At 47.2% G+C, this 24,956-nt stretch overlaps 1 protein-coding gene across 6 annotated transcripts in view; it reads left to right on the forward strand.

Moving 5' to 3' along the window:
• MLLT6 (MLLT6, PHD finger domain containing) overlaps positions 1–24,956 on the forward strand; it is a 92,368-nt gene that overhangs the window by 14,446 nt on the left and 52,966 nt on the right. For 3 of the 6 annotated variants that reach the window (XM_019550252.1, XM_019550254.1, XM_019550255.1), the window contains exons 4-7: positions 2,877–2,986; positions 3,627–3,730; positions 4,533–4,626; positions 9,732–9,839. In XM_019550252.1, the coding sequence (XP_019405797.1) occupies positions 2,877–2,986; positions 3,627–3,730; positions 4,533–4,626; positions 9,732–9,839 (416 nt within the window). Of the gene's footprint in view, positions 1–2,876; positions 2,987–3,626; positions 3,731–4,532; positions 4,627–9,731; positions 9,840–18,340; positions 18,626–18,960; positions 19,146–24,956 lie in introns of those variants that run through there. The other 3 variants (XM_019550253.1, XM_019550257.1, XM_019550258.1) reach the window with 3 other exon arrangements.

Genomic DNA, 24,956 nt, shown 5'->3' on the forward strand with positions numbered 1-24,956 from the left:
TCTTATGTCCAGCCTGAAACGGTCTTGGAGGAATTTGTGACCGTTTGACCTTGTCATCCCTTGGGGCGCTCTGGTGAATAGTCATTCCCCCAGATCCTGGTGAACACCCCTTATATACTTATAGGCAGCCACCAGGTCCCCCCCAAACCTGTACTTTTCTAGGCTTAAGAGTCCTAGGGCTCTAAGCCTCTCATCATAAGGCCTGTTCTCCTACCCACTGATCATGCACACGGTTCTCCTCTGGACTCTCAAGCTTCTCAACATCCTTTTTAAATTGTGGAGCCCAGAATTGAATGCAATACTTCAGCTGTGGCCGAGTACAGCGGGAGGATGACATCCTGGGATTTGCTTGAGAAGCATATATGGATGCAAACCAAAGTTTTACTCACTTTACCAGCTGCGACGTTGCATTGGTGGCTCATATTTATCTTGTGGTCTGTCATGACCCCCAAGCCCCTTTCAGCCATGGTGCTAGCAAGCCTAGCACTGCCAAGCCTGTAAGCATGCTGCAGGGTTTTTTTCCTAAGGTGGAGTACCTTGCATTTTTTGATGTTGAACACCATCAGGTTTTCATCCACCTATTTTATGAGCCTGTTTAGGTCAGCCTGGATCACCATCCTGTCCTCAGGTGTGGACACTCTACCCCAAAGTTTGGTGTCATCGGCAAACTTGGCCAGTCTGCTTCTAATGCCGATGTCTACATCATTAATAAAGATGTTAAAGAGTATAGGCCCAAGAACAGGGGCCCTGCTGGTCATGGCGCACCATGATGATTTACTTCCATCTATTACCATTCTTTGGGTCCAGCCATCAGTCTGTGATGTAGCCAAGGCTGCAGTTGGCCAATTTTTCCATGAGGAGATCATGGGACACCAGATTGAAGGCTTTTTTTAAATCAAGATATATGATGTCAATCTCTTCTCCCTTGTCCAGGTGATATGTCACCTGGTCATAGAAGGAGATAAGATTGGTCAGGTAAGACCTACCCACAACAAACCTGTGCTGGCTATCCCTCAGGATGTTGCCATCAGCCAGCTTGTCAAGGATGGTCTCTGATAATTTTTTTCAAGATCTTCCCTGGAATAGAGGTCAGGCTGATGCGTCTGTAGTTCCCTGGATCTACTTTTCTCCCTTTCTTGAAGACAGACACCCCATTGGCCTTCTTCCATTGTTCAGGCACTTCACCAGAGTGCCTTGAGTTCTCGAAGATCCATGACAGAGGCTGGGATATGATGCCTGCCAGCTCCTTAAGTACCCTGGGGTGTAAACTGTCAGGGCCAGCAACTTGAAGGTGTCCAGCCTCTCAAGGTGTTCCTTCACATGTTCAACGTTGATGTAAAGTAACAATTCTCCTTCACCCTGGCCATCCCATACCATATTGAGCAGAGCTGTCCCTTGGGGCTAGCAAAAAACTGACACAAAATACCCATTAAGCAGGTTGACTTTTTTCTGGGCATTGGTTGTCAGTTGTCCCATTTGGTTTAGCAGGGGTCCAGTGTTACCCTTGCTTTTCCTCCGGCTCCCCACATATCTAAAAAAGAACTTTTTATTGTCTTTGATATGTGTAGCCAGTTAGAGTTTAATCACAGCCTTGGCTTTCCTGGTTCACTCCTTACAGGTCCAGACCAATGCAGAGTACTCCTCCTTTGAGGTGGTTCCAGTCCTCCATGCAAGAGGTCCATAAGTTCCCTGCAGAGCCAAGGAGGCAGCTGTGCCCTTTTGCTACCTTTCCTCCAAGATGGAGTAGACATTGCTTGTGCTTTCAGGATCACTCCCTTGAGGAGCAACCACTCATCCTGAACTCCCCTCCCCTTCGGGTCATGGTCTGTTAGGGCCTCACCAACAAGTCTCCTGAGCTTGTCAAAGTCAGCTTTCCTGAAGTCAAGGACTTCAGCATCACTGACTGACTTGCTAGGTTTACGGTGGATAGGGGAAGTGATCAGCTCATGGTCACTGTCTCCCAGCTTCCCTTCGATCATTAGGTCGCTGACTAGATCATGCCCCATTGCCAGTATCAGGTTGAGCAGTTTTGCCTCTTGTCGGTCCATAGACTTCTTGAGTCAGATAGAGCTCGTCCATGCACATGAGGAAGCTTTGTGACCATTCAGATTTGGCTGAGTGCTCTTCCCATGAGATGTCTGGGTAGTTGAAGTAGTCTCATTCATGATAGTCTCATTCCAAGCATGTTATTATGTGGTTTGGTTTGGCCAGTGCAGACACCGTTATAACCATGTTACTGATCATCATTGCAGCCGACATGGCCGTAAGATCATTCTGTAACAACAGAGTTGTTCCTTCCACCCAGGTGAAACTTTGCTGTCTCCTCCCAAGAGTCCCACCTCCCCATGGGCCCTAAATGGAAATTCTGCATCTGGTTTGGGAAGTTCAGTGTTTCCCAGTTTATTCAGACCTTAATCAATGTGGAGTTGCTGAAATAGAGCCTTCTACCAAGCTCCCATAGCAGCCTAATGATTATAGGAAGGGGCTTTTCTCCAAACCTGTCCCATCAGTATTTTACTGAGAGTGATCCTTCTCCTTGGAAACTCATGGCTCTGGCTGGGTTAGATCCTGAGTTATTTGTTTGTTCACATTTAAAAATCTTCTTTTCCCAGAAATCTTTACCCCCTCCCCCATTTAAAATCTAAACGTGGTGTCTGGCTGGCTGGCTAGCAACTATCATCATAGAATCTGAGTTTCTAAGAAAATTATGAGAATCAGTGTTTCAAGCCTAGCATGTGATTAAATCCTTTCCCTTCCCTGCCTATCTCCTCTATCCTTGAGCCCATCCTAGCACCCATCTGCTGTTCTGCTTGGGTCTACACATTTTCTGACTACCTGCTGTGATCTTTATCTCACCATCCCATTCATCTCCCCAGGCTGGGCCCATGTCGTCTGTGCTTTGTACATCCCTGAGGTGCAGTTTGCCAATGTGCTGACCATGGAGCCAATTGTCCTGCAGTACGTGCCCCATGACCGCTTCAACAAGGTGAGGCTACCTCTTTTCCCTCCACCCCAAATGCCAGCCCCTTACCCACTGAGGACCTTCCTGTCTTCTCATCTTCCCACTATTTCTGGCATATTTGAGGTTTATTTCCAGGTATATTGTTTCCTTTAGAGACATGAAAAAGTGGAGTCCTTTTCTTACAAGTTACCCTGATCTCCTCTCTGGCTTACATGACTGCCACTTGTGTATGTCCTTGGATTTCCATTACACCCAACTCATCCTTCCAAAGACAGCACCTCGCCTTGTGATAATATAGGTTCTTATACAGGGTGCCCCCACTTTGGTCTGAACCACATGGTACTGGAGGGAGGAAGAGAATGAATTGGCCCATGCCTGCCCCCTATTTTGTGGGCCCATAGGAATGAAATTTCATCTGTTTCCTGCAGTATAAGAGTAGGGCTGTCTTTGACCCCTGTGTCATGGAGAAGTGTGCATGTATGCTGAGGGTGGGGAATGAGGCTATCTTTGACTTGGATATTATGGAGGTCTTTGGGGCTGAGGCTGAATTGAAAACGGAACTAAACCAAGTTCTAGCCTCACAATAAGTGATGTGCTGCTTTGCTGCATGCAGATGAGTTTGTGGGGCATGATAAACTCACAGCCCACTATTTCCTTTTTGCAGACCTGCTATATCTGTGAAGAGCAGGGCAGGGAGAGCAAAGCAGCCTCTGGGGCCTGCATGACCTGCAATCGACATGGCTGCCGGCAAGCCTTCCACGTCACCTGGTGAGTCCCTTACAGCATTGCCTCAACAATGCCCCCAGCTACTGTTTTCATTGGCACAACTTTGGTGCTATCCTTGGCAGGAGACAAAGGCCCACTGCAAGAAGAGCTGGGCAAATTGCACTGACTTTCTCTTATGTGGGTGGAATACTTCTGCCATCCGTTGGACATGGAGACAATTCCCTTGGGGCTGCAAGCTGTGGCAGACAGAGGCCTTCCCAGGGCAGGTGCTGTGAGCAGTGGGGTTGTCTCTAGGACTGGGTGAAGTCCAAGGACAAACCAGCTGGCTCACAGCCTAGGAATGTACTTACACAAGCACAGCACATGCAAGAGCATAATGTGAACGATGTGATTTTTAAAGTCTGGTACCTTGTGCACCCTCAAAGCCAGAAAACAATGCTATTTATCACAGGAAGGCTGGGATTCCCAGCTGTGTATTGACGACAGCATGGGGTTCTTGCTCAGGAGATGTGTCCCCATGGAATAATTACTAGTTCCTCAGCCCCATGCTAAAAACAAGAATCACAGGTGGAGTAGATAGAAAATTTCAAAGATTTCAATTATTTTTTTTTGCAGTTGTTTTAGACCAGCTCTCTGGTGTGGGTGTAATTTTTCTAAAATATCAAATTTTGGTGAAAATTTTTCCACCATTTTTTTTTCTCAACTTTCTCTAACACAAACTGTTTATCAGACAGGCAAGGGTACCCTGAGTACTCCAAGCACCCCAGGCGCATGTTTTCCTGATGAAATCTGAGAAGACAAGGCATGTAGTCTGGCTGAGGTTTCTGATGTTTGTGTGTTTCAGCGCCCAGATGGCTGGCCTCTTGTGTGAAGAGGAAGTCCTGGAGGTTGACAATGTCAAATATTGTGGCTACTGCAAGTATCACTTCAATAAAATGGTGAGTCCTTCTGTCCTGCTAGTTGGTACTTACTTCTGTGTTAAAGGGGGTAAGGCTTCCTCCTGCATCCTCCTGAGAGCTGGGCATAAAAGAGATCCCCAAAACTTATAGACGAGAACCGTAATCTGTGCCATGTGATCCCCAGTTCTTCAATGCCAGCAGTGCTAGCCAGAGCCTAGGAGTAGCTGTTATCCCTGAAAGCCAGCCAGACAACTAAGAAAAACTATATAGGCAAGGAAGGCGATAGACAGAGGGTCATGATATGAAAGAGAATGTCAGAGAGCTCTTGATCATTTTGAATGAATTCAGGTCAGGAGGGTCTAGTGAACTTCATCCCAAGGTACTGAGGGAGCTGGGAGAAGAGATCTCAGAGCCCTGGGCATTATATATACTAAGTCATGGGAGAAAGTGGAGGTTCCAGAGGTTTGGAAAAGGGCCAAAATAGTGCCCTTCTTAAAAAAAAAAAAGGCAAAAATGAGGACCTGTAGAATTATGGACTGGCTAGCCAAACTTAATACTGGATAAGTACTGGAGCAAATTCTAAAGAAGCCGACTTATAAGCATCCAGAGGAGGAAAGGATATTCCTGAGCAACGAGCATAGATTTGCTAAGAACAAATTGTGCCAAAAAAATTGATCTTCTTCTTTGTCAAAGCAACTAGTTGGGTGGATGAAACGAACGAAGTAGACACAGTGTACTTGGATTTCAGTAAGGTTTTGACTGAGTCCCATACAACCTTTTCATAAACAAATAGACTAAATGTGGGCTAGACAAAACTGCTGGAAGGTGGATAGCCAACTGGCTTAATTGCTGTAATTAAAGGGTAATTATACATGGATCCATTTGAGAATGTTAGGAGATTTCAAGTGGAGTCCCACAAGGGTCTGTCCTGAGCCTGGTGCTGTTCAGCATGTTTAATAATTATTTGGGTGCTGGAATAGAGAGCTCCCTGAGCAAATTTGCAGATGGCACAAAACTGGGAAGTTTTGCAAAGACACTGGAGGACAGAAGTAGAATTCAGAAGGACCCTGATAGTTTGGATAGCTGGACTAGAGCAAAAGGATAAGTTAAGTGCTGACAAATGCAAAATGTTATACTTTGGGAAGAATAATCCAAAACACAGATATAGAATGAGTGACATGATTGGATGGCAGTACTGTGGAGGTAAATCTTGGGGCTTTAGTGGATCAGAAACTCAACATGATTTCATGGTGTGATGCAGCAGCAAAAAAGGTGAATGTTGTTTTGGGCTGCGTCAGCAGGAGTATTAGGTGTAAGACATGGGAATGATAGTGCCCCTGGGAATGACACTCTAATCCAGGGGTCAGCAACCTGTGGGATGCGTGCCGAACATGGGATGCAAAGCCATTTTGCTCGGCACACCACTGCCAACCTGGGCTCCAAGCAGCTGCTGCCAGCCACGGAGCCCAGGCTGATCCAGCAGGCGGCTGGGAGGCTGCAAGCCCTGTTGCAAGCAGACCGGGCTGCATGGGCTGGCTGCAGCTGGGAGGCTGCAAACAGTTGCTCTGGGCTCTGGCATGTCAGCACTGTGGTACCTTCCAAGGTAGACATCGTTTTTTTCAGCACTCCGGCCAAAAAACATTGCCTACCCCTGATCTAGTCAGTTCCAGTTAGGTCTCATCTAAAGTACTGTGTGCAGTTCTGGGCTCTGCATTTTAAAAAGGATGTGGAGAAGTTAGAGATGGTCCAAAGGTGGGTGACAAAAAGCTAAAGGTTTTGGAAGGCAAGCCATACAAGGGGAAGTTGAGAGAAATAAGCTTATGCAGCTGGTGAAAAAGGTAATTAAGAAGGAACACAATAGCTATCTTCAGATATCTGAAAGGCTGCCACAAAGAAGAAGGAGAATGCTTTTCTCTCTTACTGCAGAAATTAGGATGCATAGCAGTGACTTGAAATTGCAGATTTAGATTGGATATCAGGAGAAAATGTTGTCACTTTTAGAAAAGTGAGGCAGTGGAATACACTGCCTGGGGATGTTGTGGAGTGTCGTTTACTGGACATTTTCAAGAAGAGATTGGATAAGCATTGATCAGGGATTATTTAGGAGTAGCAATGCTTGAAGTGTGTTGTGAAAGGCAACCATTAGATGCTCAGGGGACTCCACACATGCATCAGAAACTGGTGAGGACCGTGCTCAGCAGCATGAGAATGAAGCATAGCTGAACAGCTGGCTTGGTTATGAAATTAAATTAAAGAGCTGGAACAAGTTTATGGAGGAAATGGGATGGCAGAAAAAGGAGTTGTGACTCTAGTTCAGGTTTGGGATGCATGGAATTGTGTTTGTGGTCTGCAGGTTGCAGTGTAGAGTGGAAGGTGTTTGGTTTTCCCATAATTCTGGGTTGTGCTGGTTGCCACATGAGGCTAAGAAGAATATTTTTCCCCTCCTATTGCAGGTGTTAGGGCAGAGGTGGAGCAGGGCAGCTCCATGCCTGGGGTAGCGGCTGCGCACAGGAAAACACTGGCTGTCGTGGTGCCAATGACAGTGGCGTGTACAACCACTGGTGTAGTGGCTGCTGTTTTTACGCCCTCCCCTCCTCTCCCCCACCGCTAAAAGTAGCACCCAGGACTGTTGCCCCAGTGGTCCCTCAGTTACACTGCTATGTCATGGGGGGGAGGTTTAACCATCCCCATAAACATTGGGTGTCAGATGCAGCCAAGGCTGGAGACTTCGATGAAAGTGCGCTGAAGCGCCTGCTGGGACTGAAAAAAACCCTAGAGGTTCCTGACTAGAGGATCTTGCTTCTCCATCCAGAGTCGGACCAATTGCTGCATAGGGGATCAGGAAGGAATTTTACACTGCAGTCAAATTGGCATGGACTGTAGAGGGTTTTGCTTTCCTGGTGGGGGGCATTGTCCCCTTCCCTGGAGCTCTCAAGTGTATTTTCAAAAATGATTTCCTGTCCTTGCAGTGGTAAGGCATGGACAAGTGCCCTTGTACCCCTGCTTTACCTATGGCAAGTTAGGGTGTCCATGATGTTTTGGGGCAATATGCTTGATAACTGTGGAGGAGGGTTGCTTGTGCAGTTTTAAGGCTGGATTAGTCAAACATTTATATGCGGCAGCTTAGATAGGAATGATGCTGCCTCGAGCAGGGGACTGGATGGGGTGACCTCCTGAGGTCCATTCCAGCTCTACTTTTCCAGGATTCAGTGATTTCATTAGCATCTTTAATTCTTTTAAGCAGCTACAGATCCCTTATCCTGGCCTCCTGCTCAGGCCTCTGTGCACCACTCTGGGTGGGGCTGTAAATGAGCCTCAAGGGACCAAGAGAAAATTTTCCAGATGCATAAACCTCTTAGAGCTGATGTAAGCAGCCCAACACTGCTTCTGATGTGCAGCAGAGCTCTGAGACCAGGAAGGATAGTAACCAGAGCACTGCAGGGGTGCAGGGCTGTAATGCAGCCTTCAGGCTATAGGGACACAGCCTTAACTTTTGCCCTTCACAGCAGCTCAGAGGTTATACAAAGCCACCTGGGAGATGCAGGACAGTGTATCTGGTGGTGATATATGTATGGATGCACATAAGCACACACAGTCCCAGGAAAATGGGGAAGGAGACCCAGGATGCTGCCTGGTATTCAGGGGGGATGTGGGGTGAGGAGATGGGAGCTCTCCCTCCTCCCTGCTTAGACACAGGGCACAAAGTCAGAAGAGGCTTCCTTTTTCTGCACTGTCACAATTTGCATATGCTCCTTCTCTCCACCACTGCTGAAGAGGAAACCTGATCCTTTCACTACATCCTTTACCTCTCAGTGGCTTCTTTGTTTGCTGGCTTTTCTCAGTCCCCTTCCTGCTTATCAGAGCTGCCACATTCAGTGAGTAAGGTGTTCAGCCCTTTCCCCAAAGTCAAACCAGAGATTGCGTTCTCTGCTTGGCTATTTCCCATGATTACCCAGGACAGCTATGGTCCTGTATCTTGTTTGTTGATGCACAGAGAAGCAGTAATACCTCCCCTCACAAGGATCTGAGCACAGCTTGCCTCACCCGCTGCCCTACCCAAGAGTATTGACCATGCTTAGGGCAGAGCTTAAACCACAGGCTTTGGGTCTGGAGCTAGCAACTAAACAGTAGTGCTCAGGGGAGGCTAGTGGGGTCTGTCCTGTGATGTGTCCAACCTTGTGGCAGTCCAGAGTGGTGTAAATTATGTCAAAGTATCGCTGCTGGTAGAATTTGCCTCCTCATCTATACCATTCTCACAACGCTCCACCCACAGGCTGGGTCTAGCTCCTCCTGTTTCCTGATACACATCTTTGTGCATTGGCCATTTAATATATAGGAACCGAGTCATCTCCCTTTAAATAGTTTGTGAGCCCTCTAGCACTCACTGTGCTCTACACTTTGGAAACCAGTCAGAGCAGCAGCAGGCAAAGGTGACTGGGCTTTCCATGTTGTTTGTATCTAGTAAACATGGTTATTGGGACCCAGTGCCCCATGCAATTTGTTATGACCCTGATTGCTGTGGAAACAGGAAAAGATGTACAACAGGATTTTGGGCAGGGGGATTCAAAATGGGAAACTGAGAGGGAAAAGGCTGTCTGTCTGAACAGATGGAGAACTGTTGGGCAGGAAAGGGGACATAAGGGAAAGCTTGTTAATCCCCTGTCTCCATTCAGCATGCCCAGGGGGTTGGCTCTAGAGATTATCATGTGCATTTGTAATCTTTTTTCTAGTGAAAGGGTAATGTGCACTGTCCTCCATACCATAGCCTGTCCAGCCTCTGGGAGGGCTTCCTCCCTATGGGGAAGTTAGTGTGCAGTAAGGGTAAGTGTGAGTGCACACTGCAGTACCTACTCAGCACTAATTCTCCAGGTGGACACACTTAACATGCCCCAAGCACCTTTGTGTGAGGGAGCATAGTTGTATTTGAAAGTGGAGTAAACTACCTCACCCTTATGCACACTAAGAGTGTCCCCACAGGAGACATGCAAAGAACTAGGGCATTGGTTTACTGCACAGTAACCTCTTGTAGACATGCCCATAGTCTTAGTTTTGCAGTAGTGGTGAAGCCCCAGCCTCATAGGCACTGTTTCTCCTTTCTTTTTTGTCTGTTTTCCATCTCTGCCTCCTATCCCCACTTCTCTCAGAAGACATCACGTCACTCCGGAGGTAGCTCCTTCATTGCTGGGAGAAGGAGCCAGTCTGCATCACCCACTCAGGAGAAGCATGTGTCCCACCATGAGAGGCCAAAGAAGGTAATGTTTACCTAAGGTGTCTTTGTGCAGTGGCAGCATAAAGGCAGGCTCATATAAGAGCTGGGAGGAGGGTAAGAGTCTATGCAGAATGCAGGAATCCTATCTGATGTGTCATTGCGATGCAAAGGTGTTCACAGCTGGAGATTCGAACATTGGAGTGTATTTTCAAATGGACCTCTGAAAACATGTCCACCAATTATAGAAGCTAAACCATGTGTTCATGTTGAGTGCTCAGTTTGCATGTACAAGGTGGACCCATGTCATGTGACACTCTTACAAAGCATGCGCTACATTCCCTCTGTATCTAGTAGTTGATCCTCACTGAAGATAAAATTGGGAAGCCCTGATGCCTAAAGGTTGTTGTCCAAAATATTTGTTATAAATGAAGCTACCTAAAACATCAGGCTTGTAGGGATCAAAGGTCTGTTGGCACTCTCCAGTCAAGAAATAATGCACTTGGTGTTTCAGCCATGAGTGTCACTATTAGTAAGATAACAAACCCTCTGTCACCCCATTGATGCAGCTCTCCCAGAACCAATTATTGCTGCAATACAGCCCCTCAACACTGTCCACAGCAATGGGGTGGACTGTGAGCCTACTACAGAGAAAAGGTTACTTGCTTGCTGGCCACACGGATGTGTTTCTCAGACTTAGTGGGCCAGATTCTGCTCTTTGATTTCTATGGTATAAACCCAGAGTGACTCCACTGAAGTCACTTCAGATTTACACCAGTATAACTGAAAGCAGAGTTTAGTTCATTACTTAATGCAGCTAAAGAGCCTATTGTCAACTGGCTTGTGAACTGCTGAAATCTTGCCCGAAGTAGGTGGCTTTCTAGGTTTTATTTTATCTTGTTTTAATTCTGTGCCCCTCCAAGAAATTAATAAACCAACTCACATCCAGTGCGGATCAATCATCATAACCAAAATCTAAAATAACTTGTGGGCTCTCGGGTGATTTCTGTGGAATGAGCTTGGTGGGCCTTCCTCTGAGCAGGGATTTCTGCCTCACAGAAGCAATACGCCCACAGTTAACACTGACTGGCTTGCTTTCTGAATTGCTCAAGAAGGCAGGGACTGATTTGCCCATGGGCACCTCTTCCCTTTTCCATATGAAAAAGACTGCTGCTGATCTGGGCTGAGACACACCTTCCGGTGTGACAGGTACTTGTGGGGAAATTTGCCCATGCCATACCTCTGGGGTATCAACCTCACCTTGTGCCTCAAGCTGGATTCAGATGGCCAGCTCCAGCTTGGGGTATGGGGCAGCAGCAGACAACGCAATGGCAGTGGGGCAAGCAGGCATGGGCCAGGTGGCCGCTTGCCATGGCAGAGACAATGAAAAGGTGGTGGGCCAGGCAGCTGCCGGACAAGAAAGAGATGTGTTGCCACAGTCCTTGCTCAGCTCCTGGCTGCCAACAGGCATGTCCACTGGGGCCTCAGGGCACTGAATTTTGTGGTAGACCCTGCCCACTGCTAGCCATGCCCATCAATTCATTGGCCCACTGGTAGCCCAGGAGGCCAGCTGGAGTAGCTCCACAGCATGGATCTGGCCTCTGGGCCATATGTTTGACCCCCTTCTGCCACCATCCCTGATCTATAGTCAAACAAGGGAAATGTTGGTTCCCAAGGTTTCATATAAATTCATGTTTACCTTGTGGCTGACACCAAGTCTGTAAATTTGCTATGGTAGACAAGGCTAAAATATATGGAGGAGTATTTACTCCTCTGATTTGTATTCAGCTTCTAGGAGGAGAGGAAGAAGAGGAGCTAGAGAGAGAGAGAAAGAGTGCCTGTGTCATGTATAGAGAAAGAGAGAGAAAGAGCTTGGCACAAGGTAAACCACTGTAATGGAACAAGCTATTTTTAGCTAGCAACCAGCCAGAGGGGAAGGGGGAGGGAGAGGGGGACAGGATCAGTATGATTGAGGGGAGCTTTGGAGAGCTCAGCTGTGATTATAACTGACAGACTGTGCGAGGCCAAGGCTTGGGACTGCAAGAAGGTTTCTATATTTACGCAGATTTTGGCAGCGGGAGCAGGGGAGGGGGCGGGGTGGGGGGAATCACAGCCGTGTGACTATCAGGTATGAGTTTAGGAGGTCTGTCTGTAAGCTAAAGCTAGAAAACAGGTCAGCGCCTGAGGGGAGGCAAGATGAGAAGGAGTGCATCTTTATAGGCATTTCGGTCAGCATCTGGGCTCCTCGTCAACATAGATGTAACTCAGACCCATAATTCCTGCCTGGCCTCCAGCACTGGAGGATCAGCATTATGTTTGTTCAGTGCCTAACCTAACCCATGAGTACCCGCATCTGGATCTGGGACTCCTACATGATACTCCAGTTCAAAGATATTAATAGTCGTCATCTTCCGTTTACAGCTAGGGAAGTAGACACAGAGAAGTTGAAGTGCAAGCTGCTTTTTGAGAAGGGAGGGCAGGGGAAGAAGCGGTTGCTGCAGACAGGAGAATGAATGACCTTACTCTGCAAGGTGGCAAGTGCCCTCAACTCCACTGAAGCCCATGGGAGTCATGGGTACTCAACAACTCATGGGTCTAGGCCCCATTACTTGCTGAGGTACAGGGATGCCAAGATGGCCAAGGAACACAGGCTGTGCATCTGCCTCAGCCTCTCAAAGGCAACCTAAAGGGTTAGTTAAAAGCCATCAGTCCCCAGATCTTCTTGTGGGAAGGGTCTAGTAGAGATCAGGGAGAAGGCACTGAGGATTCTTGGGTTCCCTTGCTGCTTCTACACAAGACCTTGAACAAGGTCACTACATCTCCCATCTCTTTTTCTGAGTCTGTTTTACTACTTGGGATGTGAGAAGTGCAAGAGTGAGCTCCTCTTTGATCCCACCCTCCTCGTGAGGGAGCATTGAAAGACTGGACTCTTATTAGTAAAGCTTTTGGAGAGCCTGGGATGAAAGGGGTCGAGATGGTAATACTGGTATATTTTTGTGTACTTATAAAGAGCTTCTGATATCCTGCCCTTCTGTCTGGCATTCAGGAGAAGATTTCTAGCCCAGCTACAGATGGGTTCATTCTTTGTAGCTATCTTTCTTCGTTTTTTATGCTGCCATCCATCACCGTAGCATCTGAATGCCTTCCATGTAAAACTGAAAGTACCAAAGTCCCTGGTGGACTTCCCACTGCTGCTAAGTTTTTGCCCAGTGATGTGGTGGCTCCATTCCCTTGTCCGGTTTTAACTTAGGAGGAGGAGCCTGGATAGTAAAGACTCTAGTGAAATGCCCAAAGCAAGCCCTTGCTTCCATCAAATCTTACACCTTTGTCAACATATGTGAGGAAGTCATGCCACTGTGTGACATCCCAGCATAAAAACACAACCTTGTTCTGGTGTCACATTGCTATGCTATGCTCACTGTCCCATAAAGGTGTGATGAACCCCTGTAGATTAGTGCCTTTCCTGGTAAGGTTGCGGCAGGAGGAGACAACTTTGTGGCTTTCTCTTGAGTCAAAATTAGTTCCCTTTCTGCCATGGTTTCAAGTCTTGGATAGGTCAATTCTGCCTAGGAATACTTGGCCAAATTCATTACTGGTGTATTTCCACTGGAACCAGTGGGCCTCAGTCAAGTTGTATGAAAAGTGGGTTTTGTCCACTAAATACAGAGTAATTCTTATAGATGCAGACTTTGAAAGAGAGATCTTTTCAATGGTGCATGGTCTTTGTAGACCACATGGAGCATTTCAGAGTCAATGGGCTTTGCAGGCCATCCTGGGACAAAATCATACTTCCTGTTTACACTCATTTGCTGTGCAACAGACTGGGCACTTTTGGACCCCAGAGATGGCAGCATTTCAGTAGAGCTGTATGTGCACCTCCTAAGGTCCTTAAGTAGGACCCAAGGCTGCAGGTGCAACTCACTGTAGGAAAGGGGGAGGTGTGGCAGAGCATTTGAGGCATCTTGCTGCAGGTCCAGGAGTGAGTTTGATCCTTACATAGGACGAATGCCAAAACCCGTCCCTGTTATAATTGGGTACTTGATCACTCAGGCTCGGGAGTCAAAAGCAACTAGATATAACGGTAGACACATCACTTCCTTGTGTGCTGTTGGCTACAGAAATCATTGTAACTTACCCATGCCAGCCTACTGGACTTAGGGACCTTTGACCTTGATCTCTCTGTAATGAGCACTTCATTTGCAGCACTAAGGACAGGAGTTTCTATTTAGTCTTTCCTTAAGCAAAACTCAAGAGCAAAGTAACAACTGAGTCAAAACAGTTTAAAGAGGGAATAAGGAGCCTGAGGCTGCTGGACCAGAGTGGGAATTATGTCTGAGAAAGACTGACTAGAAAGTGAGTCAGGGCTTCAGGAATGGACCTCTAGGCTCCGCTGAATAAGAGCTTGTAGTTTGATTTATTTGGGACAACAGACATTTATTATGGTGAGACACTCCTAACCTGATATTTATAGCCCTTTTGCATGCACCCAGTCCCTTGTAGGTAGAGATGATCCAGGCAATACTATCTCAAATGTTTCCTTCTGTTTTGCTGTTCTGAAAATGGGAAGCTTTTGTTTTTAAGGCCAGTTTCTTCTCTGACTGTACCAGGGCATTAGCAAAAACACCACCATTGCTTTCTTTGAAGCTTGGCATTTCCAAAGAGCGTGCTCATTTCTGAACCCTGAGGGAGCTTTTATCCTTTTTTGTCTTTAAACAATATCTAAATAATGAGAAGGGATGGCATACAGATGCTGAATGAGATACAGATGTCCTGTCACCCATCCATTTGTGCTGACATTTTACAAAACAGCCCTGCCCTGCACAGTGATATTCACCATGCACCCAATGTTCCCAGGAACAGAGAGATGGAAGTAGGGACTTTTTCCTATATGAAATAACACAACTTTAAAAAAAATGTGTATAATAAGCAGATCCTTAACTGGTGCTGTTCTCAATAACACTGAGAGGCCCTAAAAAAAGATTGTGGGTCCATTGAGCTTGGTGTTATACAGATCAAAGTCTCTGTTCAAAACAGTTGAGGCCCAAATACAAGTCCATCTATACACTGTCCAGGTGGACTTAGGTGTCTAAGTGTGATCCTGTTGCACCCTGTTCAAGTGCCTGATAAATGGCTAATACAAGTAGCAGGTGGATCCACCTCCCCGTCTTCCTCCTCCTCCTCCCTTCTTTCTTGTGATATAGCATTATGGCTATGATGACAGTGCATCAGAAGTAGAACGGACTGAATTTTATTAGTAGATGTTAAGAGGTATGAATCCAAAAAGATGACAAAAGCCAGTAGGGAAATTGCCCTACAGATTGCCCAAGCAAGGGACTAACATAAGAGGGATGGGGGTGAGGAGGAGAACACAACTAGGTTACAGAAAATACAATGTTAGCCAACTAAGTCCAGGACTGGGGAAGGGGGGTGGAAGAAGGGGAGGGAGGGGGTTCATGACGCTGAGAGAGAAAAAAGATAGATACACACAAACCCATCAATGATCCGCAATGATGGAGGAAGTAGGTTGAAGAAAGTTTCTCAGTCCATATAGGGTCCCATTGCGGGGGTCCTCTTCAAGCGGAGCGGGGTGGTATGTTGCTGAAGATTCTTCTCAAAGTGAAGTCCATCAGGTTTAGAGGGGGTTCAGGTGGTCCCCTTTGTGTCCAGTCCAGTGGCGTTCAGTCTGGTGGGGTCGGTGTACTGGTGGTGGCCCATGATGTGTTCCATGTAGATGTCATGGGTCCAGTGGATCATGTCGGACACCATAAGGCAGGCACAACAGCTTGGCGTAGCGGCGGGAGACGCGGCAGACACGCAGGACACTGTCATTGCTGGGGTCCCAGGCTCCTACTACAGTGTAGTGGTGGCCCAATGTTTGGGCAGGCATGCCTCAAATTAGCCCTGCACCCTCCCTGAGTGCCACTTCAATCCCCTTGTCCTGCATGATCTACTGCTCTGCTTTATGCTCCCTGCCCTATATTCCCTGATCAATTTATTGCTTTGGGTTTTTTGCTTCCTGCCCTATGGCCTCCATCTGATCTGCTGCTCTGCTTTCAGCTCCCTGCCCTATCTACCACTATCTCCTTCTTAATCTGCTTCATGCCACACAGGGAGGCTGGGGCACCCAATGTATCACATGTGTACCACAGGTTGGCCACCTTGTACTCATGGATTTTCAGGAACTTGAATAGGCTGGAATAGGATTGCACCTAGGCACCAACGTCCATTGTGGTACCTAACAGGTAGAATAGGATCTAGCCCCTGCATTCAAAGAATGTACAAAGGGTGTGAGGAAAGCATTTTGCCTAAGGTCAATGGTAAAGCTGGGAGCAGAACCCTTTTCTCTTAGGGTATGTCTACATATGCAATTAATGAGAAGCAATAAACTTTAGAGCAGTTTGAGCTAGAGTAAAGTACTCCCAGGTGCAGCATCTACATGTGTGCCTGGGACAGGAGCAATCTGAGGCAGGGTGAAGTAGGCCTAGGCTGGCAGGGAGCACAGGAGGCCAGTCCCAGCTTCTGGGTGGCAGCATCGGGCAGCGGAGGGGCTGGTTGGGGCGTGAGGGTGCTGAAAGTGCATGTGGCTGGACAGCAGGCAGGAGTCTGACTCCTGGCTGACTGGACACAATTTATGTCCACGGTCAGCGTCCACATATGCGTTTAATCTCAGTAAATTATCCCACTATAAGATAGTACTGTCCCCAACAGTGCTATTTTATGTCAGCATAAATTAGTTTACTGTGGTCTAATACTGCTGCACATGTAGATACTGAAGCTTTACTCCACAGCTAAATAGTCTACTCTGCAGGAGAGTGCATGTGTAGATGCAGCCTAGAGTCCTAACAACACAAAACTAACCATGAGACCATACTGTCTTTTCAGGTGGGATTAGAGACCAACTGAGGATCTAATGCAATTTCCTTTGGTGCTGACATGTTTAGAGTGTGTTGCACTGGGCTGAGATTTAGCTTTTGTGCTTATATTTGAACCCCCCCACCCTCCACCCCACCCCACCCCGGAGCCTATTCTGCCCTTAACAGTTTTGGTCTCACACTGGATCTGAAGTGAGGAGCAAACGTCTTTCCCCATGGGAGCCAAGGCCTTGTGAAATCAACATGCGAGACTTTTATTTATTGACTTACTTTTGGTGCTGTCAAACCCAAACAGCACCAGAGCCCTGATTTAAACATGATCAGGGTCTTGATCTGAAGCTCACCCCCTTTTGTCCTCCCCCTGTTTTGTCCCACCCATCCCATCAGATCCTCCAGCAGAAATAAAGGGAGTAGCCACAGTGTGAGAGGTGGCAAAATGGCATCAGGTGCTGCTGTCTTGACTTTGAGTGAAATCCAACCTAGATTTACACCTGGTGCACTCTGCATGCACCTCCCTGGTATAGATCAGGAAGGAATAGACTACGGAAGAAAGAGACTTGAGGGATATGGAAGTAAGAGACTTGGGGGTCATCATTGACCACAAGATGAACATGAGCCTGCAATGCAATGCTGCGGCTAGTAAAGCAACCAAAACGCTGACTTGCATCCATAGATGCTTCTCAAGCAAATCCCAGGATGTCATTCTTCCCTTGCACATGGCCTTGGTGAGGCCGCAGCTGGAGTACTGCGTCCAGTTTTGGGCTTCACAATTCAAAAAGGATGTGGAGAAGCTTGAGAGAGTCCAGAGGAGAGCCACGCGCATGATCAGAGGTCAGGAAAACAGATCTTACGATGACAGGCTGAGAGCCATGGGACTCTTTAGCCTGGAAAAGCGCAGGCTCAGGGGTGATCTGATGGCCACCTATAAGTTTATCGGAGCGACCACCAGGATCTGGGGGAACATTTGTTCACCAGAGCGCCCCAAGGGATGACGAGGTCGAACGGTCACAAACTCCTGCAAGACCGTTTCAGGCTGGACATAAGGAAGAATTTCTTTACTGTCCGAGCCCCCAAGGTCTGGAACAGTCTGCCAGCGGAGGTGGTTCTAGCACCTACATTGAATGCCTTCAAGAGCAAATTGGATGTTTATCTTGCTGGGATCCAATGACCCCAGCTGACTTCCTGCCCTTTGGGTGGGGGGCTGGACTCAATGATCTTCCAAGGTCCCTTCCAGCCCTAATGTCTATGAAATCTATGAAATGGCTGAAATCAGTTCAGCAGCACAGGTGGCAGAGACAGCAGACTCAGGCTTGTAGCTTTCAATGGGGCAGAATTTGGTCACGTATTTCCATTTCCAATCCGACTTGCTTTCTTCCTCATTCTTCCTGCGGCTGCTCTTGCGGCTGCACCCACAGCCAGGCCTCCTTGTTTTCTGACTCAGAAAGTTCAGAGAACCTGGGAGTGGAGGGGAGTATAACTTAATACTGAGACCACTCGGCTCTTCCAAGCAAAGGTCTCGTCCCCAAAGAATCTCTTCCTCCCTCCCCTGTCCAAGCTGCTTTTAATGGGCCAATTACTCTTGGCCAGCAGATTAGAAGGGGGGCATGGAGAAGGGAAGAAGGGAGTGGGGTTGGAGGGAGGGAGGGGGAGCAGGCACCACAGAGAAACTGTGCACAACCCTTTTTGGCAGGCAAGGGATCTTGTTTCATTCCTCCTGCCTTTAAGAGCTACAAGTTAGATTGTGTGTCTCAGGCACGCCCCCCCGTTCCCTCTCCCCTCTCTCCGATCCATAAAGTTTCTGGGCTGTTCCGTGCTGAGATGCCAATCTCCAGCTGCTAAATCCTACATGGAGAGAGTTTGTTTTTCATGAAGTTTGTTGCTTGGGGCAGGTCAATGTTTGCTCCAGACCAAGGCTCACCCAGCCAGCCTGCTGCTGCAGGGAGCGTGGAGTGTCTGGAAGGTAGGGTGGTATTTTGTTTTCAAGGAGGGATGGGTGTTAAAATAGTTGGTGATCTAGCAGTGCCCCCCTTCCATCCCTCTCCCTGAATGAATCGCAGCTGCTTCCGGATTACCTCCACTCCCCACTCCCATCCAAGGTCCATGGCAGGTTCTCCAGGCAGGCAGGAGCCATTGGTAATGAACCTCCATGGCTGTACATGGGGTTTCCCTGACGGGAGGTGTGCAAAGGGAGAGTGTGAATGTGTGCGTAGGGGGGTGCTGGGCACTGAAAAACTGGGTGGGGGGTGGCAGGAGGGGCAGGCTGCAAACTTCTTTTCCTCGCTGCCTCCTGGCCAGTGACTTCTACAGGAAGCATTCAGAGCCAAGATCACTGTCCCCTCCCATTCCCAGAGTGAACGGATACAACACGTTTAAATGTCTCTGCCACATGCTGAGCAATGTCACAAGTGCTTATGGCTGCACCCTGCAGAGCTTTGTGTGGAAAGAAGCATGGAGTGGCAGGGAGACAGCCCCGCACTCAAGTACCTGGGCACCTGTTGGTGGCACAAGGCTACCCTACCAAGTAGCTGTAGGTGTCCACTCCTTTTGCTGATATGGCAGCTTCTCTATTTTGCACCACCAAAGTATCCTTGAGTAACTGGGTAATGTGACCTCTCTGGGTGCTAGTGCCTGTAGGTAACCAGGTAACCTGACCCCTCTGGGTGCTAGTACCTGTGGATAACCAGGTAACCTGACCCCTCTGGGTGCCAATGCCTGTAGGTAACCAGGTAACCTGACCCCTTTGGGTGCCAATGTCTGTGGGTAACCAAGTAACTTGACTCCTCTGGGTGCCAGTGCCCATGAGTAGGCAGGTAACCAGACTCCTTAGGGTGGCACTGCCCATGGGTAACTGGGTAACTTGAGCTGTCCACTTAACACTGTATTGCAAAATGCTTGTTAGTAATAAAATGTTAATGCTTAGCTAGGTAACAGGCCATTGGGCACCTCCCTGAGAGGGCAAGCGACATGTCAGGGAGGAGTCTGACTTGTCCCTCTGCTGTGGGGTACTGTAAAGGTGCTCAAAGAAATCAGGCATTCTGAGTGGTACAGAGCAATAGTGCAGGGGTTTGGGGCATAGAAGACCCCTGAGGTTCACTCATATCTCTTTGGTTTTTTGATCCAGACAGGAAATGAAGGACATAGGGAAGCCTGGAAGAAGAATTTCAGGGGAAATCATGATTGCAAAGTGATCTGGGAAGAGCAGGATGTGGCTGCGGGCATGGCTGGAGCTCTTTGTGTGGGCAGAGAGAGGAATTGCAATTCCCCATCTCATCTCAGTGCAGCATTCTGAGCTTAATGCAGGAAGTGAGGGCTGGGGAAATTTAAGTGGGATACAAAGACTAGTCTCCAGGGGACAGATTTTCCAACCGTTTCCAGCTGCTCAACACTTGCAGTCAGGGCCAGTTTTGCAATAGAACTCAGCACCCAACAGGTACAGTTGTTTGGAAACCTTACTTCTTAGTTTGGTATCTTAATGGGCCTAGATTTTTAGGCATACCTGGTCCCGGCTCTGGCAGCTGAATTCTAGTCATATGTGTGTACAGATATGCACCTAGATGCAAACAGAGACACTGCTCAGTTGCCTGTCATTGCCTCTCTATTATTTCAGAAAAAAGATTTCTGTAGTTTTGAAGCAGGAGGATCTAGGTGTAACCACTACTGTCCTTATGAAATTATGGGGGGTGCGGGTGTGCCAAATGTAGCCTGTAGTGACCATCATGACATTTCTACCAATCAGCCTATGAATTTATTCCTTTGCATGCTGCTATGCATGGATGTATGTGCATATGCACGCAGGTACTCAGTGCCACATACTATACAAGACTGTATTGGCTCCAGTTTGTCCCATACTTGCCGTGACCTGTGGAATAAAATAACTGTAGTACTGTACCTTGCATTTGCATCGATTGACGTTGTAACACTGCTTGGCAATGCCCAAAATTCATCTGGGATGCAGGAACCTGAAAGATGCTGAACAATCTCTGCAGCAGGCAGGGACTGTCAGGACCAGTGTTGGTGCTGTTATATCTAGTGAAATGCTTCTTAATTATGGGTCTCTTCTCTCCTGAATGACACTAGTTCCTACAGCTGGCACAGACAGTGTTCTGTAGATGGGGTGAGTCTTGTGTGGAGAAGACAGATGGGAGCCTAATTCTGTTCTTAACTTTTCCCCTAACTCCGTCTGTCCTCAGAATCTTGAGCAAAGCACTGCACTCTAGGGCTGGCCGAAATTTCGCCACCAGTTTTGTTTCAATGCTGTTTTGACCTGTTTTGAGGTTGAAACAGCAAAATCGAAATGAAACAGATATGGTCGAAACAGCCTTGAAACAATATAAGGCAAGTCGAAACGTTTTGTCATTTCGACCCTGTTTCGACGTTTTGTCCATAGGATATAATGGGTATAACAGTCTATAACTTTGTCATTTCTAGTCAGATTTGGATGAAACATGCAGGCGTAGTAGCCCTTTCTGAGGCCACAAAGCCTACCATGTTTCAAGAAGGTAGGTGCAGGGGGTTCAGAGAAACTGCACCCCAAATTCTTGAGAGAAAAACTCATGTCATATGTATGTGTTAAGCCGCAGCAGGATCAAAACTACAGGAAAGCTAACCCCTGCGGAGGCCACAAAGCCTGCCATGTTTCAAGGAGATAGGTGCAGGGGGTTTGGAGAAACTGTACCCCAAAATCCTGAAAGCAAAACTCATGTCACGTGTATGTGTTAAGCCACAGTAGGGACAAAACTGCAGAGATGGTAGCACCTGCTGAGGCCACAAAGCCTGCTAAGTTTCAAGGAGATAGGTGCGGTGGTTTGAGGGAAACTGCACCTCAAGCTGCAGACAAGCAAAACTCATGACATGGGTGACACTGTGTTAAGGTGCAGCGGGGTGACAACTGCAGGGATGGTAGCCCCTGCTGAGGCCACGAAGCCTGTCAGCTGTGGAGGAGATTGGTGCAGGGGTTCTGGGTTCTGGGGCCCTGCACCCCTAGTTGCTGACAGGCAAAACTCATGACATGGGTGCTTGTGTAACTGCTGCCTCTCATCAGGCAGCAGGACTGAAGATCCCCCATCACTTGTCATCAAGACCTGAGGGTAATAATTGACCACAGTATGGACATGAGCTGGCATTGTGATGCTGTAGCCAGCAGGGCCAACAATACCCTGGCATGCATCAATTGATGCATCTCCAGCAAAACCATTGCAAAGATGTGATTCTCTTGCTCTACGCAGCTCTTCTCAGCATTGGTGAGACTGCAGCTGGAGTACTGCGTCCAGTTCTGGGCTTCACACCTTAACAAGGATGTGGTAAAGCTTGAGAGAGTCCAGAGAAGGGCTGCCCATATGATCAGAGACTTTCATGGCCAGCCATACGAAGAAAGGCTGAGGGACCTGGGACTCTTCAGCCTGAAAAAGAGAAGGCTGAGCAGGGACTTGGTAGCAGCTACATCTAGGGCTCCGTGAACAACTGTTCACCAGGGCACCCTTGGGGAAAACTAGGAGTAATGGTCACAGTCTGGACACCCTAGTTGTGAAGTAGTTTTTCCTAATGTTGAGCCTGAAACAATCTTCCAAGAGTTTGTGACCATTACTCCTAGTTTTCCCCAAGGGCGCCGTAGTGAATAGTTGTTCACCAAGCCCTAGATGTACACTTCTGATGTAGTGGTAAGCTACAGCGGTAAGGAGCTACCATGCCTGCAAGTTTCATACAAATCTGGCCAGAAATGACAAAGTTATAGCCTGTTTTGACCTTCCCCATTATATCCTATGGGCGAAACGTCGAAACAGGGTCGAAACGGCAAAATGTTTTGACGGAACGAAAAGGAACAGCTGTTTCGACTTTAAACAAAAGTCAAAATGAAATACTATTCCACCGAAACATCAAAACACTGGTCAAAACAGAACGCTTCCATTTCGTACAGCCGTACTACACTCCATGTTGCCTTTGTTTTCTCATTTATAAAATGGGGATATTCATATTGAGCCATCCTAATCAAGCATATAAGCATATTGGAACCGTCTTCAGTGAGCCATGAAATCCATGCAAATTGTATAGAGTAATGAACTAGGAATCTGAACCCTGTTATCACTGTCCCTGCTCTGGTACCAATTCACCATATGGCCTTTGGCAAGTCACTTTACCCACCCTGGGCCACAATATCCCCAGCTGGAAAGGAGGCTAAAACCTGCTTATCTGGACTGTGAGGTAACATCTGGAATGTGAGGCTGAATTAGTTAACATTTCATTTGCAATAGTAGCAGCCCCAACTGTTCAAAAAAAAGGGAGTAAGCCCCACAACAATTGTGAGATCAACTTTAAAAAAGGTGAGATTTTTTATAAAATAATATATTTCTTTAAGTTGCCTTTCAGTGTTGTAATCCTGAAGAGATACTATTTTCAGGCTTTTCTTGATAACTACAAGAGTTAGCAATGTATTTTTTTCTTAATGAAAGCTGAGATTTTCAAATGATCTTTGGCTCCGAGAGCTGAGACTTTAAGAAAAATGCCAAAAACCATGAGACTCAAATTTTGGCATCTTTGTGCTTGAGTGAGAACCACACAAGTGCAGTGAATTTCTGGGCCTAATTTTCCTCTCATTCACCCCAATTTGATATCAATATCAATTTAGTAGAATTACCCCAAATTATGCTGATGTAAGTGAGAGAAGAACCAGGTCTGTTGACACACATGTGGGCACATAGGGCACCATTTGCAAAATTGATCAGAAGTCACAGAAGGGCAACAGCCCTTAGAAAACAACTTGGGATGTTGAACATCCAGCCTTAAGGGTCACAATGAAGGATGCTAATTTCAGAGCACTTTTGAAAGCCTGGCTCCAAGCTGTGGGTGCCAAGTATTTCGAAATCTTTTATGGCTTCCATTCGGTTCTTTAGGTCTGGGAGCACAAACAATGCATGAGTCTGGATAATCACCTAACATGGATTTTCTTTGCCCTGTTCTGATTGGTTCTTTGCTCCAGCGCTCTCCCAAACTCACTATCTTGCCCCCTCAGCATCACTCCATAGCTCCTCCCTTTACACCTTTTGGTCATGCCCAGTCCTCCAAACTGGGCACGTCTACACATGCCTCTTTTAAGTGGGCTTAGCCTAAAATCGCCATTTTTAAGGCACATTAAGAGCACATGTCTACACATGCACCCCCTTAATGTGTCTTAAAAATGTTGATTTAAGGCTATGTGAGCCTGAATTTGATACCTGCGTAAAGCAGGTATCAAATTTAGGCGTGAATATCTAGGTCGCATTAGCGCATATGTAGAGATGCTAATGCTCATTAATGCAGTGTGCGTCAACAGATACACATCATGTTAATGTGTATTAGTGCATCTGCACGTGTGCTAATGCGACTTAGCTATTTGTGACTAAATTGAATGTGCTATAATGTGCATTAGTGAGCCCCTACATTGCCTTAATGTGCCTTAAGTAAATACGTATTAAGTTTAGGCGCACATGAACACACGTGTAGACATGCCAACTGCTTCCCTTCCCTTTACTTCCACTTAACCAACCCCTTCCTTTTAAAATATCCCTCCCACCATAAAACACCTGTGGAACTAACATCTGCTGCCATTATTCATTATGGTGGTGTGTTCTGTCTCCTCCTCTCCCTGGGTCTGTCTCATCTATTGAGCTATTTGGGACAGCAGGCAGTCGCTATTCTGTGAATGTACAGCACCTAGCACAATGGACCCACATTCTTGGTTGGCCACTGCTGTAATAAACACAGTTACAACAACAGCAGCAACAAAACAATAACAGCTTTCCTAGTATTATTGTTGTTGTTATTGATATTAATCTGAGCCACATGGAGGTGTTCCTTTGGTGTAGTAGTAAAGGGACTTATTAAAAGTAGCTGCAATGTATGTGTAATGTGCAGGGAAGCCATTCAAAAGGACACAAGTTATAGACAGAGGCCCCTGGATAGGGCTTTATGGCAGGGAGGAGCCTGCTGCCAGTCTGAGTCCTTGGGACAGTGTCAGGCAAACAGGGAGATGCACAATTAGGAAAAGACCTCCTTCCTCCCCGCTGTGGTGGTAGCCAAAGCCAGACTATCAGTAGCAGTGGTGAAGGACATGAAGGACAAGGTTCCAAAGAATGTCCATATGGCCCATCGTGCAGAAAAGCCACTTACTGAACTTTGCTGCTAAGAGAGAAAGGCTGTTCGTGTCCCTGAAGTCCCTGCAAGGACAGTTTGGAATGAGTCAGGGGACTAGGAGCTGGGGCATGTGCTGGGTCAGGGCCAGCTCTGAGATATGCTGAACACCCACAACTTGCACAAGA

Source organism: Crocodylus porosus, unplaced genomic scaffold (genome assembly GCF_001723895.1).
Source record: "Crocodylus porosus isolate Cpor-Errol unplaced genomic scaffold, CroPor_comp1, whole genome shotgun sequence".
NCBI lineage: Eukaryota > Metazoa > Chordata > Crocodylia > Crocodylidae > Crocodylus > Crocodylus porosus.